Below are 16,148 nucleotides of genomic sequence, written 5' to 3' on the forward strand. Positions count from 1 at the left end.
GCCTCGCCACCTTCACAACAAAATGCTTCGCTAATTGTTTCAGGAGCTCTCCGGGTGGGACCTTCACACAGTCCCAAGGAATCCTGCAGGCAGCTCTTGCTGGGCCATGGCCAATAGATAATCACTACCCGTATGCTTCGGAGCACTGATTAACATCCGGGATGGACAATCTTGCCAGGCCATATACAAGAATTAACTAGAACATGAGTCTGGGGAGGCCTAGCAATTTAAGCTGAAGATGTCATTACAAGGACACTTGTAACAGAAACTTGCATTGCCATCCTGTTCAAGAGATTTGGCTCCTCATGTGAGCATCACCTTATGCAAAGATTCCAGTAAATTAGTGTTGTAGGGGTGTGTGGTTTTTTTGTTTTCAACAAACATGCTATCTTGAAGTGTCTACATCACACCATTTCTCAAAGTGGCAAAGATATAGAAAAGCAAGGCTGAGAGAGGAGAAAATTTTAGATTTAATCTTTTACCAATCATTTACATTGGGACTCTAAAATGACAATCAAGAATTTTACACACCAGAAATTCTGTAGAACATTCACAGCTTTGTCCTTGTCTCCTCTGCCAAACTTTTCCCAGCCAATAATACGAAAAGGAACAAGTACATTTTTCTGCTTTCTTGTTCCCATATTTCCTTTTCTTAGATTTTGACAGCAGAGATTTTATTCATGAATGCAAAATATTCTCTCTTTATGGCACTAATTTTGTTATTGTAACAAACATACTTCCAACAAAATATCACAGGTGGTGAAATTGATAATTTTTGCCAAGGGCTAAGGCCTTGTCTCTACTAATAAAAATACTAATCTACACTGAGTTTTCACTCTTTCTACGACCAGAAAATCTGCATCAGTGACGAATAATAGTTATGAGATTCACTACTGCAGATGCGATTTGTAGAAAAGAACCAACATACTTCCTTTCTTTTTCAGGTTAGTTTGCTTCAGGTGTCTGTACTATGAACTCATGAGTCTGAAACCTAAATTTATATATTTATTAATTTAATATTAAGCTCCTTTTAAGTTCACCAAATCTCAGTTTAAGGTGACTACCTGTATAACTGGCAAAAGAAGAAAATTAGTGTAAGTATCCTCCCAAAGACCTTGATCAGCATTGTCTTTCAATGCTCCGTCTAGGGAAATTTTAACATTGAGCTTAATGTGAATTGAAGTTCACATACTTCTGTTTAAACACAGATTAGGATTTCTGTCAGACAAATGCCACTGAAAAGCTGACAATCTAATTAATACAAATAACTCTATCTTCCCACTATAAAAATGCTCTATTTTAATAATTCTGCTGTGTAGAAACGAATGGTAGCATATGTTTCCTGAAATCCAAAAGGAAAAGTCAGTTACTGTTTTTCAGGCTCTGCAATGATTTTTCACTGACTGTATATGCCATAAAAATAATTATATCATCAAACTGAAATTGGCTGTTCTTAAGACATTTTAGTTCTTCACAGAAATAAAGAAAAAAAACAACACCCCAAATATCCACCTTGTTTCATAAAATGGTCACCCCAAAACACACAACATCTCAGGTACACTCCCACAATTAGAAAAAAAGATCTTCTTATCCCAAATTAAAATAATTATCAGCAGATACAATACAGAGTACAGCTGGGAAACTAAGTACCTACAGGGGAAATTGGAGTTGTGCAAGTATCCACATACTCATTTATTCTGACTACCCTTAGCAATGAACCAGAGCCAGGCTGATGGCCACCAGTCCACATTCCAGTCAACACATTAGATGGTTTTGGCCTCACCTCCCAAAGAACCACAAGGCAAAGCTGGAAGCAATTTGCAGCAAAAGAGCTACTGCTCTCCTCCACATGGAAGAAGGGGGAAAAGAACCTGAGCATTACTGGTGCCAGTGATTTGTCAGGTTCCTGGGACAGCACAGGTATATGTTTCTTTTTATCCAGTCAGAACTGAAAATTACTATTCTACTCATAAGAATTCATGTTTCCAAAAGTTTCATGTTGTAAGGGGAAAACAAATTGAAATCACTGCCTTTTTGGAGGTCTGATCTCACTATGTACTCTGTATTTTCAGAGCACCTGCAAACATAATGGGAATCCACATTAGCACATGTGAGTAAATACATGCAGTACAAGGCAAAAATCCAAACTCTCTGCCAAACATTCTAAAATCTGCAATGTAAGGCAAGACTGCACAGTCCTCATATTGTATTCTTACAGCCTACCACAATGTGAATTTAATCTAGTTGCTGCCCATAGGCACTACTACGATAGAAATGTTTAAGAAAAGACACAAAAGAGTTTGCCATATAGCTGAAATTCTGAAAACACGTTTCCGTTAGGTTCTAATGTTATATGTGGTTAGCTTATGTTTAAATGATTAATTTAATAATGGTCACTCCAGTATTACAGTAGGGAGTAGGATGACATTTTTTCCTGTAATGCATCATGTGACTTCCTGGGACTGTCAAGCAATTTCTCACCATCAGATTATCACACAATGGCAATGAAAACAAGCTTGGGATGTTTGGTTCTCTGATGCAGGTTCACCTAATGCACTGTTTTATCCAGCTACAGTTTCTAGCTCATTGGCTACAAATAGTACTCATCACTTCTTCCAACTTACTTTGGCAAGAGCCTAAGATTTGGGCAGAGGGAGAGGGAAATTCTTAATTTTCCATTCTTTTTTTTCTTTTTCCCTTTTTGCCAGATATACTCATTTACTTATTGAGATTACCTATCCATTGAACAGCATACATTGATCTCTGTTCTCTACCTACAACATAAAATGTTGGTTTTGAGGACTTAATATTTGGTTTAATTCAGGTCTTTGTTTTACCTCCTCATAACCAGAAGCAATTCTTGGAAGAACTCAGTGTAAGCTTCATGATGTTTATCAAATATTTCTCAATCTATAACTCTAGCCTGTAATATATTCTGAAGATTATTCATCCAAGTGTTTTCTACTTCCACCCAATGTTTTAGCTTTTTGCACAAGAACAAGGTTAGCGACAGTTATATTAATTACATGACAGAAAAGCATATCAAGTAAAATGATTGAAATCATTATTTCAAATATTTTATTTACATGACTCTGTGCTATATTAAAACTATGGGGGAGAGAATAAGAGTTCCTTTCTAGTATGGAAGCTTTCTTAATGTTATAACATTGTAAAAACCTAGAATTATACTCAGAAAAAAAAAAAAAATTCTTTCTCCTTTTGCTATCAAAATTTTCTTTCAATTTCAGAGATAATTTCTGAATTGCAATTTAAATTTGGCTTTTAATTTCGTTGTTAAAAAGCAATCAGTACATATTTCAAATAAAGGAATAATTTGTTGGTGTTTTCATTAAAATAAACTGCAATGCTGCAAATCTTACATTAAAATATAGATGCACACTAGTAATTAAAAAATAATAATCAAATAAAAAGCACAGCAGAACACTTCAATTACTGATAGCAATCATAGTATAATCTTGTCCTACCAAGTGTGTCTCCAGGTACAGTTTAAGGCTGTCTGTCTCTGCTTTAGGAGGAGTCCAATTCTCTGTTGTTTCCATGGCTTCATTTAACCAGTGAATGAATTCATCCAGCTTGCTTACAAACCCCTTACCAGATAAGAAAAAAGAAAGAACAAGAGAAGCATATTCGTTAGTAAAATGGCAATCTGAAAATGTATGCTCTATTTTCTTTTTTATGCTGAGAGAGTATTGTACAGTAAACATTTGCCTTTTGCAAGCATACAAGGAAAAAAAAACTATTAGCAAGTAGCCTTCTAATAAATGAGGAGCAGAACAGTGTTTTGGGGGGATAATCTAAGGTGACATTTTGGGACAGGACAATGTAAAATCCATACGACTGCGATGAAATGGAAAAAACAGCAAGGTTTTAGAATATATGAGGGGGGTATATGTAAAGCTGCATATAGATTACAATGACCATTGAGCTGAAGACCTTGCACTGGGGAGACTGGGTGTAGCATGAGCACTTTTCTTTGAAAAAAGCGCCAAACAGAGCTGCATTAAGAAGATATACATTGTTAGACTGAGGGAAGAAACTACTTGGCAGAACTTGGGTCTTGTGATTCCTGTTTTGAGACTCTGAGAGACGAAATCAAACAGTAGGTGAGGCAGAATATATAGCATTTAATATAAATATCACTGATTGCATATGAGCCACACAGATGGTGCTCCTGAGAAGACAGGAGCTCCTGCTTCTCAGGAGCACCATTTATTGCAAGATTAGTACCAATTATATTGTCTGATTAAAAATAGTGCCCCTGAATTTACATGATTGGATGATACTATAGGCACATACTGAGTAGAGATAATTTTACTGAAGTCTTATTCACTGCAAAGCAAGACAGTAAATGGAATAAACTGACCGTGATGTTTATAGGCAGCCTAAAAATTAACTCTGAAGAGGAATGTCCATCTATTACAAGCATCCTAAGACTGGATTAAGTTAGGTGTAATGCTGGTTATATTATTGGCTATTGACTCAGTTCTAGAGTCTGGTGTGAATTTTAATTTCCAGTTGGTCAACAACTCAGTATACACAGTATCTCACTGTTAACACTTTATTAATGGAATGATTTCTGGTAATTATTAGTCCATTCAGATAGCTAAAATGAAGCTAAGAATAAAACTTTAAAAGATCCTGAGTCACTCCGGACCCCAAATCCCCTTCTCCAAAGTGGCACATGGAATTCAAACTGAGATAGAAACAGGAGTTTGGGCTTTGGGGGCGCAGCTGTGCTACATAAAGAAGTGCACTGGTAATAAAACAGGTCAAACAGAGCCAAACACCCTTTAAAACTCACAGTAGTATAGTCATATTGGCCCAACACTGTGCCAAGAAGCAGTGTCTGCTAGTCAACTCCTGTCTTAAGGATCAAGTGGCAGTCCTCTGGCAGGATGCTCCAGTGCATACTGTAGAGATGTCAGCACTCACCGGGCACTCTGAAGGCCTTGTTTTAATTATTATTATATCTTTGATAGTCACTGTGAGCAGCCAGAATGAGAATGAGTCTATTGCCACTTCTGTCCATGGAACCCACCATATCCCAAAGCACTATAAGGAAAACAACTTGTTCAACAGTTTTAACTGTAGGCTGTTTATCAAGATGTTCTACAATGGGGGAAGGAAGACAGGGGACACAACCCTGCAGACGTGGTGACTGAGATCATGGGTGTCTACTCTGGGGCAAGCAATGAAGGTGGCTGCATCTCCTCTCCCACTACAGGTCATGGCACAAGAACCACATTCCCCATGTCAGGCTGTGTGACAGAGTGGGGAATGGGTAAGGGACATGTTCCGTCGACTCCTTACACAGCATTGCTTGCTTTTTTCTAGCTTGTAGCAGAGCGTTAAGAGATGCCAAACTGGCAGAGGAGTGGGAGAAGTGAGCTGACAGGGAGAGGAGCAGGAGGAGTAAAGTCCTTCTAGTCCCTCCAATAAATCTCTGCCTGCATTTTAGCAATGTGCTGTCCTTGAGAGACAAGGTGATATGGTAAGCACATGAAAAAAATGAAGAAAGGCTCTCTTGTACACGCATCTTGTATTTTACAAAGACAGACACGTATAACATCTGCCCGCAGTACATGATGTCTGTATGCCTTCAAAAGGGGGCTCAGAAACATTGCAGGTTTGCACAAGTACTAAATGCAGCTATCGGCAATGGGGTTACTTCTGCCTTCTCACAAAACCAGTCGTGTTTCAGAGCATATTTTACACCCATGTTTGGAAACACTCGAGCACCAGCAACCTGGGCCCTTTTGCACGCGCTGGGCAGGCCTCTGGCCGCCACCGAGCCACAGGGCCCGGGACAGGCCAGGGCCCCCAGCAGGCCGCGGTGCCGTGCAGGGAAGGCCCACAGGGCACTGTAAGAAATGCAGGCACGGCCTCACAGGGAACCCACAGGGAACCACGGTGAGGGGAGCCCTCCGGTCCGCCATGGCGGCCGGGCACAAGCCTCCCGCCGGCCGGGGAGACGAGAGGGCAGCCCCGCTCCCCCTCTGCCGCGGGGAATTTTCTCCTGCCCGGCAGCGCCGCTCGCAACACTCCTGCTATTTTTATAGTATTTTCTTTATCACGGATATAACATTTTATTGAAAACGTTCGGAAGAACACATCTGCAGAGACTGAAAATATTGGAGGGGAAGGAGGAGAAGGCCGGGCCGCGCGGGGCCGCCGGCTGACGGAGCGCCGCCCGCCCGCCGTGCCTGGCCCCGCAGCGCCACCTGCCGGCACGGACCGGCACGGACCGGCTGCTGCCCCTGAGGGGCGTCCCGGCCCCGGCCTCGACCCGGCTGCGGGTGGCCCCAGCCCCCGCAGTGCCCTCCCGGGAGACCGCGCAGCCCTTTGCGGCAGAACTGCGGGCGGCGTGCTTTAAGCCCAGTGGATGCCGACAGATCAAACCATGCTCCGATTAGTTTTGGTTATTTTCGTTTGCTTGCTTTTTGGTGGTGGTGGTTTTCTTTTCATAGCAGTGCCTATGATTCCAGGTTATTTTTATAGCCCGATGCCACCTCTATCATCCGACCACCAGCCTCATGACTCATCCCTGCCTGGAAGGCAGCTCAGGACTACAAATTAAAACCTGTGCGAATATAATCAACTGCAGCAGCTTTGGAGAGATGCGCGACCCTACAGTTTGCTCGTTCTGCTGAACTCTCCCTTCTCCCCTTTGACTTCTGTCGTCCAGGGATGGCTATCTGCAGGCTCTGAGATCCAGCCCAGCCCTCACCATCAGCCTGTATCTGACACAAACGATTCTGCCTCCCCCGACTCAGCTGTCAGTTCAGCCAGCCAAAGGCAGGAGGCCACGCGCTGCCTGGCACCCAGAGAAGGAGCACCTGCTGTACCGATGGGCCAAGTAGCCCTGTCAGATATACAAAGCCATGTCTCTGCTCTCCTCAAGTCTCATGAACAGAAAGGGGAGGCCAAAACATAACTTAACCCCTACAGAAGGGCCACTGCCCCTCCACAGATCGAACAACTGGTGTCCTTTATGGCCTGGTTAGTTGGAATGGAGAATAATCAACAATGCCCATGTACACAGTGACTCAAATTACATGACATAGTTGCTTTTCTCATCATTTAGGACACTTCCTGGAATATACATGTTTTCAACAAAAGATATAGATAAAATGAGTCTTAAAAAGTAATAGGGAGAAAAGAGTCTTGCAATAGAGAGAATCTACTGTGAGACTCTGACAGAGCATAAAACTATGCTTTAAAAATAGGCTACAGCATTACTTTTATCAGAACAAAGGATAAGACCTAATATGCTAATCCTGAATCCAAATCGAGTACTCAGTGAAGGAAACTTATAGGATGACAAATTATAACAAATACAGAATATTTTTCAGTTTCCTTCATTTTATACAGATGCACAAGAAACCACTTCACATCCCTTCCTAGACACTTCTTACCTTCCTGCTTTTTCTGTTTGAGCTTATATATACATATTTTCCTTCAACAGTCTTTAGGTGTGGAAGAGTTTCAATCAGTATAAACTTCAGTATAGTTTTGCTGATTTATACAAATTAAGTGTCTGATCTAGACACTGTCATGCTTATAATGAAAATACTGTAAAATCTACCCAACTGATGCCTTGGTAAAAGAAAATTAAACTTGTATTTTCCATCACAACTTCTTGGAAGTCAAAAACCCATAGTCATCCACACTGAAGCTAGAAATTAGTGTACAAGAATTCCTCAGGGAGAAAAAAGGGGAACAGAACAGAAAAACGGAGCACCAGTATAATCCAGTCTTTGCCTCTTGACCAGCTGGTTCAGTTTTGCAAAAGTAATAGTTTTGTACTGTGCTAGCAAGCTAGATGTTATTAAAAAAACTCAAGCCCCTACATGACACAGCATAATGCTATTCTTATTCTGTGCTGTTTAGTACAGAAAAAAAAATGTTGCGCACTGGATGATTTGTAGCAACTTCTGTAGTAAAGTTTGCAAATAACGATAAAGCTTTTCCTATTCCCCATGCAGAAAATTTTAAAACATCCACCATTAAATCATTCAGCTTTTCATTTTGTTTTATGACAATTTTACAGATTTTCCTAGGGAGAGGAAAAAGTTCTAATCACACATCCCTGAACAAAGCTAGAGCAAAAATGGCTTAATTTGAAATTTGGCATGTACGAAGTTATTTTTTGTGGTCTAATTCTATTTGCTCTGGATGGATAAGAATGAAAAAGAAAGACAATTGTAAGAACTGAGAGAAAAACAGCTATAACTCAGTGTCTCTGCTTTGGTTCTGGCAGTCTTATAAAATGAAAATATACTTAATTCATTTGTTCTATAAAATTAAAGGATTAATTAACCAAAGATTTTTATTTTTTTTAATGGTGGGATTTAACTAGAGATCCTGAGACTTCCTCATTAATGACCAAAACTCTCACATTTTTTGAGCTGTAAGACATGAGAATTTGCTTGTTGAGTCACACAAAATGGTAGGGATGGATCAGGACAGAGGCCAAAGGCATGCATGTATGTCAGGCCAAGGAGTGGGGCACCTGGAATGGTGCCTTCCACCCTGGTTCTGTTAGATGTAAGGGCCTACCAAAGACAGACATCCCCCAGGTGCTACACGGGGCTCCCTACAGCCTGTATAGTTGGTCAGAGGATCTTGGGTTAGGCTGAGTGGTTGTGTTGGGCATGTGGGAGAGCAGCTGTGGTGGTCTGCTGCCAGCACAAGAAACCCTGGAGCAGGGCAGCGAGGCCTCCAGAGGTGATCAGATGAACAAGTCTCACAGGCAACTCATTACACTTACCAGGACTGTGCAGTCTATCTATCCCAAATGTGTGTCAGAAAAATTAAATACTTCAAATGATCACAGAAATTGATCATCTTTGGCATTGCAAGTGTTTGTGCCTGACTCCATTTCATTTGCCTGTTTTACCAGACCCTGTCTGCACATTCCTCCTTGCTCACAACTGTTCAGCACACCTCCCTGCTCACTACCCGCACCCTGCTGCTGACTCTCTGGGCACAGCCCAGGAGTTCCTCGCGCCTGCGTCTCCAGCTTCCACAGTCCCCTGCTCCACTTTCCCACTGAGCTTCAGATGCTCACCCCACCTCTGGCCAAAGACCAGAAACAAACTGGCAACAGACTTTCCACTTCGTAGCTTGTGGAAGCAGAGCTGAGGTTGACGCTCATCACCATCGCATGAGTCAGTCAAAGGAGTGTTGGTACCACCGGGCCTAGCCACAGTTTCCCTGGAGTTGTTGGCACAGCTGATGCCCGTATTGGAAAAAAGACTAAATAAAGCCCAGGAGAAATGTTACCGGCTGTCAGCAAAATAACAAGCAGTTGATCAACTTCAAAACTTTTGAGAACAACTGTAGAACTAGTGCTAACATGAGTGCTTATGAAACTGTAGAAAGTCTCCAGTCCCTGATGACATCCCTGCTTATTTTCTTAGCTTGTCAGGGGTGTTACTCAGACATATTCTCCTTGGATTGCATTTTTCTGACCAGAACACAACTAAGACCTCCCAGGAAAGCTTTTACTGTCACAGTCATGGAAAAAAAAAAAAAAAAAGGCATGACTATCAAGTGAGTCACTTAAAATTATGCACAAAATGCCTCTCAACTCAGAGAACATTGCTTCTTGCACTAGAACTTTAAAGTTTCCTAGCTTCATTTCAGTGGACAAATTTTACTTTTACATTACAATCTTTCTCTTTTTTTTTTGTCAGATAGGAAAGTAAACAGTTCTGGTGTTCAATAATTTTAGCACTTCAAATGATCTCATTTAGACTTTGAAGTTCAGCTTTCATTAATTGAATGGAGTGGGAAAGGAGGAAGTTTCCATCTTAGCTGCAGCTATCACTTTACAAATCCAGCCTTTTATTAGACCACATTTAGAATGGAAACAAACTAATGCCCAGTTCTGTAATTTTGAGCTCTAGTCTAAGAGACAATACATTTATGATTACAAAAAAAAAGAGAGAGAATGTGAAAACATGGAATTTTTACACTACTGAGAAATGCAACCTTTTTTTTTTTTGCGCTAAAACCAGCAGTATCTTAGATGCTTTCTGTACATTTTGATACAAGATTTCTTTACATGCATGTAATATGCATGGGTATATGCACTAAAGGAAGCTAGCATTAGCACTGTCTAAACTATGATATAAAATTTGGAGAATGCAACTCTTAACACCATTATGAAAAGCTGTATGTATACCCTCTTCCTATGCCAAATTTTGCTTTTGCTTTTTATAGATAAAATTCCCCAGATGTATAGTGCCTCTGTGTGGCACAGGTAGGAACATTAATTCAACACTTTTTGGCTTGTAATTTTAAGCTGTGGAGTGCTAACAGTGTTCAGTTTATTAGGCTAACATTTTTATTTAACACGCATGCTGGCTTATTGTACTAAGGCATACTTAAGGCACTTTTGGTCATTGCATTTTTGAAAGTAGAAAACCCTTCTAATGAGTTGAACTAAGATTAAAAATGGAATAAAATACAAGCGTCAAACCATTAAACACAAACATACTAAACTCATCTGTTATGGTAGTTAAGAGTGACTGTGGAATGTCTACTGTGTTCCACAAACCTCAGTATGGAAGCGCCAGGCAACAGTGCTTGTTAAATCACTACCCCAGATCTTTTTTTCTCTCCACCTTCCCTTTTATTACACAAAGGGAGTTCTCTTCTTAAAAGAATTGGTTATGAGGCTGTGCGCTTAAAAATGAATGTCCAATTTTGTTGCAAGCAGACAGCGTTGTAAAGTTTGTTCCCAATTTACAAAAAGACTGAGCTCACAGAGGGGTCTGTGTACAAGGGTGGGCTGGCTCTAAGGGTTCTTCTATCACAGAATGCATTAAGAAAACCCTTTGTCTGACCACAAAAGGACTTGCATATTAGTCTCAGGAGGAACTCATTCCTGCCCATGGACTTTATTTTCAAAAGGATAAAAGTGCACTTTCTTCATAGGCAAAGGTAAGTCAAATAAATCCAGGTACTCAAGAGGATGAGGCTGCAACAAACTGCTACGGTCAATTTAATTGGAGTTAGACCCAGAGGCAACAATAAAACCATTAGCAGTACAGATGTTAGGGATCTCCAAGGAACTAAGATGCCACAGTGGAAAATATTGTGTGATATTGTCAGGATTCTGTGGCAGACAAAGACCTTGCAAAATACAGAACTGACCAAATTCATCAGGGGGATGGTAATACTTAATATGCATTTCAGGATACGTTCATTCACAAACAGCTTAGAAATAGAACTTAGCAGCTTTTGACTAAGAAGTTCCACACTTACTCAATAACCCCAGACTATGAGAATATGTCACTCTAAACAGGGAAAGATAAATATTAAAGACTTTTCAGAGCAGATATTCATGTAAAGACATATCATAGTCTTCTACTAGATACTGTTTAGTTAAGAATTTTTAAAGACCAACTATTACACTATAAAAATCTTTCACAAGTGCCACCTTTAGGTTTTGTGCCCAACTACCACATACAGAATTAGAAATGAGTATTGAATGTATTTTCTCTAATGGACAACTGTCTTATTGGCTATGATTTATGCAGTTACAGAATGAAAAACCGTCGCACAGGATGTTCACTGCCTCATGACTTTTCCTCATTTTAGAGTTTCCATTATGCATCCTGATGCTGGAAAACAATAAGGATTAATATGTAAAAATACAGGAGTTATATCAAGCACGGCCAGTCAGACATAGCTCAACTTTTCAGGGAGATGTCACCAGAGAGTTGAGAGTCCTTCTAGACTTGAGTAAGAGTGAAAAAGCACAGTTCTTACAAGCCTAGGAAAACACTGGAAATTAACTCAGTTCTAGCTTGGTCCCTAAAAGTCACTGGTAGAATACTCTTGACCCTAATTTTTGCAGACCTTACGGTCTACTACTAAATCTGCAGATTTTACTAGCAATCCTGAGTTATTTTTCCATACTGCAGTCTGACTAGAGCAGGAATGGCAGAAAAGATTTTTAAGAAGTTCTCAGTTCCCTAAAACTTTCTAAGGTGAGAGAGTCACAACCAAAAAGGGTTTAAAAAGCAGGATACAGACGGACATGCAAAATGTTACTTTTCAGTCCATTTAAAATAACTGCATTTGAAGACAGGGAACCTGATTCTGCACTAAAAATGTCACTGCCCCCACGGGATTGTTGTGTGGTAGCAGAAATGAAGTCGAATGGCAGGTTATGCTAATCTGAATATTAAGAACTGTTCCTAAACATATCTCTGTAGATTACTTAAACCTTTCCATGGTACCACAAAATGTTTTTCTTTCCTCACCCTATGCCTTGTCTTACCTTTGCTCAAGGTGAAGATCTACTTTAATTTTAAAAGAACCACCACAAGGTCTCCAATGCTATTTCAAACTTTTGAAATAAGATCTAAAAATGGACATTTAGACTATCGACAGATCGACTCTGGGGCAGAGCTAAAGATAGACACAGGAAGAGCAAGCCAAACTCTTCCCAAGCCCTGTTCCTGAGAGGTATATTCTTAGACAGCAGACAAGCTTCCAGCACCACTGATAACACTTCCCCCAGCCTTTTGAAGGATCAGTGAACACCTACAACCATAGAAGCAAAATCTGGGGGCTGGAAGGACACTGCTGGGCAGCAGAGCTCCATGCAGCCTTGAGGCCAAGTCAACTATGCAGACGAATGCCACGTCGCAGCATAGAAAAGGCCAACATCCTTGTGACTTTGCAAGTGCTTGAGAGTAGAGAGGAGTAGTGAAGGGAAGGGAGGGGAATGGGAAAACTCTCCGATTCATCCATCATTTAAAGAATCATCTGGTATGAACTTAACAGCAATATGGATTGGTTGTAAACCTCCAGAGATGCCATCTGCTCTGAAAGCAATAACGCCAGGCATACAAAATGGCTGCTGATCCTTTCTCACACTCATGTGACCGTGCTTTGTAACCGAGACATCATGTTAACAGCCACAAAGCCAGATAAGGTTTTAGGCTTCGTGCGTTCATTCAGGTGAGGAGAGAGTTCATGCTGCAAAAATAGGGGAGGCCAGTGCTACATCTCCAAAGTGGTATGAGATTCAAAGCAATCCTGGGAATCAAGCAAATAAGTACATTAGCATATCTTTCTTTGTGTAGAAAATTTTTACATATGTCTACACATTTTAGATGACAGAAAAATTCTTTTGCTTATCTGCCTCCTAAGTTATCATGCAGAACAACTCAGAACTGGGTTCTTTGCAGGGCAATAAACCGCAAACCTTTCGAACTCCATGAGAGGCCCAGGCCGGAGCACAGCTGCAAGGCAGCCTGAGCCAGCCCCCTGCTGGAGGCAGTGTGGAACGCCTGAAGAACTTCATTTTGCCAGCTACCTAAATCACCATCTCAAAATGATGAAAATAATATGGGAAAAAATATAAATAAAAATAATAATAAAAAATAATTAAAAAAACACTTTTATTCACATAAGTTTTAGCACTGCTGGATTTCGCAGACACAGATATAGTAGTTAAAGAGGTAAATACTCCTCCACTGTTCCAATCAGTACTGCCCTGTCAGAAAACCTCCTCAGTGTAAATCTGTACCTGCAAGTTTCTACCACTCATCTCATTCAGCATCCCTGGTCTGTGCTCCACTGAAATTCTGAGGCAGAGTGGGAAAAGGTTCCCAAGGAAACAATCTGAAACAATGGAGTGAACAATATAAGCAGCAGAGTTAAAGGATACCTGATACCCTGATATGAAAGTTAGAGGATACCAGGATAAAAGGGTACCAGGATACCCTGAGAATGAGACAGGACCAGGAAAGAAGAACAGGCAGTAAGGAAATGGGGCATGAACAGAGAAAAAAATAAAGGAGTAAGAAATACAGGCAAAGGGCAAAGTAGTTCCTTTAATTTCATTACCATTAAAAAAAAAAAAAAAAAAGTGATTTTTTGGGGACTATTGGGAATAAAACTGGCACGCAAAAGCTCTTAAAGGCAGAACAGTCAGCAAATGTGATACTGTGAGTGAGCCCTGAGCAACATACAAACTTCTGAATGACCATCCAAATGGTCTGGTCAGTGCTAGCAGCATAGAACATTGCTTCTGAAAATATGTTCATTCACAAATAGCAATGCCTGATATTGGTCACATCTCCCAGTAGCTCTCACTACTCTTAAAATAACTTTTTCTGAGTCATTTCTTCTTTACATAAATTCCAAGAGGCCAGCTAGGGAATAAAGATAGGTGCCCCAAACATGTTCCAGTACAGGGTAAGTTTAAGTTTCTCTTACATGTCACAGCATCAAATATCTTAAACTAAGGCATTTTTAGATTATACCCTTATGCGACCCTAAGTCAAAGACTTGCCATATCTAGAGATCATCCAAGAGAAGTGAACATTTTTAGGTCATCAACTGTTGTCTCTCTAAGCTGGTAAATCCGGGGACAAGTTATGACCACAGAGTCTCCACACATTTGTAGCCAAAGACATCCCAAGGGAAGGACAGAAGCAGCAAATATGCCTGAGACAAGAAGGATAGTGCAAGCTACTCCCAAAAGGAGGAGGTCAGACCTGCAGCAGTGGCTGGAAGGAGGGTCTAGATTCTGGAAGGACCCTGGGCACAGTACAGGAGAGGGGAGAGCAGCTTGGCTAGAGGAGAACTGGTAAAAATACCAGGCACCAAAATGAGTTGCTATGTCCTGTGTATAGGATAGGGGCACATTGCTGTGATATATTCACATGGTCCCAATTTCTTTTTTCTGTCTACTGTGAGCAACTCTAAACTATAATAGAAAATTCAGAAGTTGGTTCAGGATCTGTTATTCCTAAGTACAAATGTATTTATTCAATAGATGAACCTATAACCAAATTTCCTGATCACAACTGTCCCTATTCTTTCAGTATGAAATATCTGTTGTGTAGCAACCTTGATTCAAACTCTGTGGTTAGTGTGAGTCTATAATCAGCATCTTCATTTTCAGTGAAGCTAGTCATCTGACTCGCTTTTTCTAAAAATGCTGCCAATATAACCATTGATGTTGAAGCAACTTATGGTGATGTAAGGGTACTTGGAAGTACTGCATTGCCTCTTCATATAATTATTTTAACTGTTGTGTTGGCAACATACCTTATTTTCAGATTGTTTTACAGCTACCGTATGTATTGATTATGCGCTGAATTGCATCCAAAAGATGAACTAATATTCATTTGCAATTTTTCCATATAATGGCCTCTGTAGTATATTAGACTCCAGCTTTATTCTGCTCGGAAAAATAGGCAGTTATGGACAAGCATCATTCCTTGGTTTGCATGCCCCGAGTACTGGGGCATCAGATGGTGACCTGGGGGAGGAACGTCCCTGTGCAGCTGCCAGCTCTGCCGGTGGCCAGCTGCCCCCCCCTTGAACAGGCACTAGCAGCACTGGAGGACACTCAATCACATCTCCCACCTCCCCCAGCTGGTCCTAACGTTTCCTTACTCTTTGATCTCATAGTTGCTGGAAACAAACCTCGCTTCCCCAGCATTTAATCCCCGTAAAGCTGCGTACGATATACATGCGCCATGGCTGCTCCTGTAGCCTGAACAGAGTGGGCCCATGGCATGATCTCAAAGTTTTTAATGTTGTCTCGGCACTTGCAAGAAGTTTACCTTTTCCCAAAGAACAAATCACATTAAAAGAATTACATTAGGCAAATTGTGGACCTTCACCTAAAGGTACAAAATCAATTTAAAAGGATTTGCAGTGCCTTTGAAATAAAAGCTAAATTCATTATTTTTTACATAACATTTCCAGTAAGTTAGCCAGTAAGTGATAGATAAAGGAAGAAAGCCACTGTATTCTTGGCCTGATGGTCACAAAGTAGGCTTAGACATTGCTTATTTATATAGTGTTAGTATAGTTCTCTAAATAATAATAAAAATGGCAGCTATATTTGCACAGTGAGACATTTCTTATTTGCAGAGGACAGAGTATATTTTTGAAATGTATTTCCCAAAATCTGTAGAAGTGGAAGTGCAGGTTATATGTTTTAGAAGTTTAATGACAGGCATATTCATGCTATTGCTTTTTAAAATCAGAACAATATTTTAATATTTAATTTCTTTGGAATAAAATACATAGCAAGAAAATAGTTGGAGCCTACACTAAAGAAAAAGATCTTCATAAGGAGTTAT

At 40.4% G+C, this 16,148-nt stretch overlaps 1 protein-coding gene across 4 annotated transcripts in view; it reads right to left on the reverse strand.

Moving 5' to 3' along the window:
• Window positions 1-16,148, reverse strand: part of AKAP6 (A-kinase anchoring protein 6) — a 271,026-nt gene that overhangs the window by 152,687 nt on the left and 102,191 nt on the right. For all 4 annotated transcript variants that reach the window (XM_035552112.2, XM_050710844.1, XM_035552114.2 and 1 more), the window contains one exon: window positions 3,486-3,608. In XM_035552112.2, the coding sequence (XP_035408005.1) occupies window positions 3,486-3,608 (123 nt within the window). The remainder of the gene's footprint in view (window positions 1-3,485; window positions 3,609-16,148) is intronic.

Source organism: Cygnus atratus, chromosome 5, assembly GCF_013377495.2.
Source record: "Cygnus atratus isolate AKBS03 ecotype Queensland, Australia chromosome 5, CAtr_DNAZoo_HiC_assembly, whole genome shotgun sequence".
NCBI lineage: Eukaryota > Metazoa > Chordata > Aves > Anseriformes > Anatidae > Cygnus > Cygnus atratus.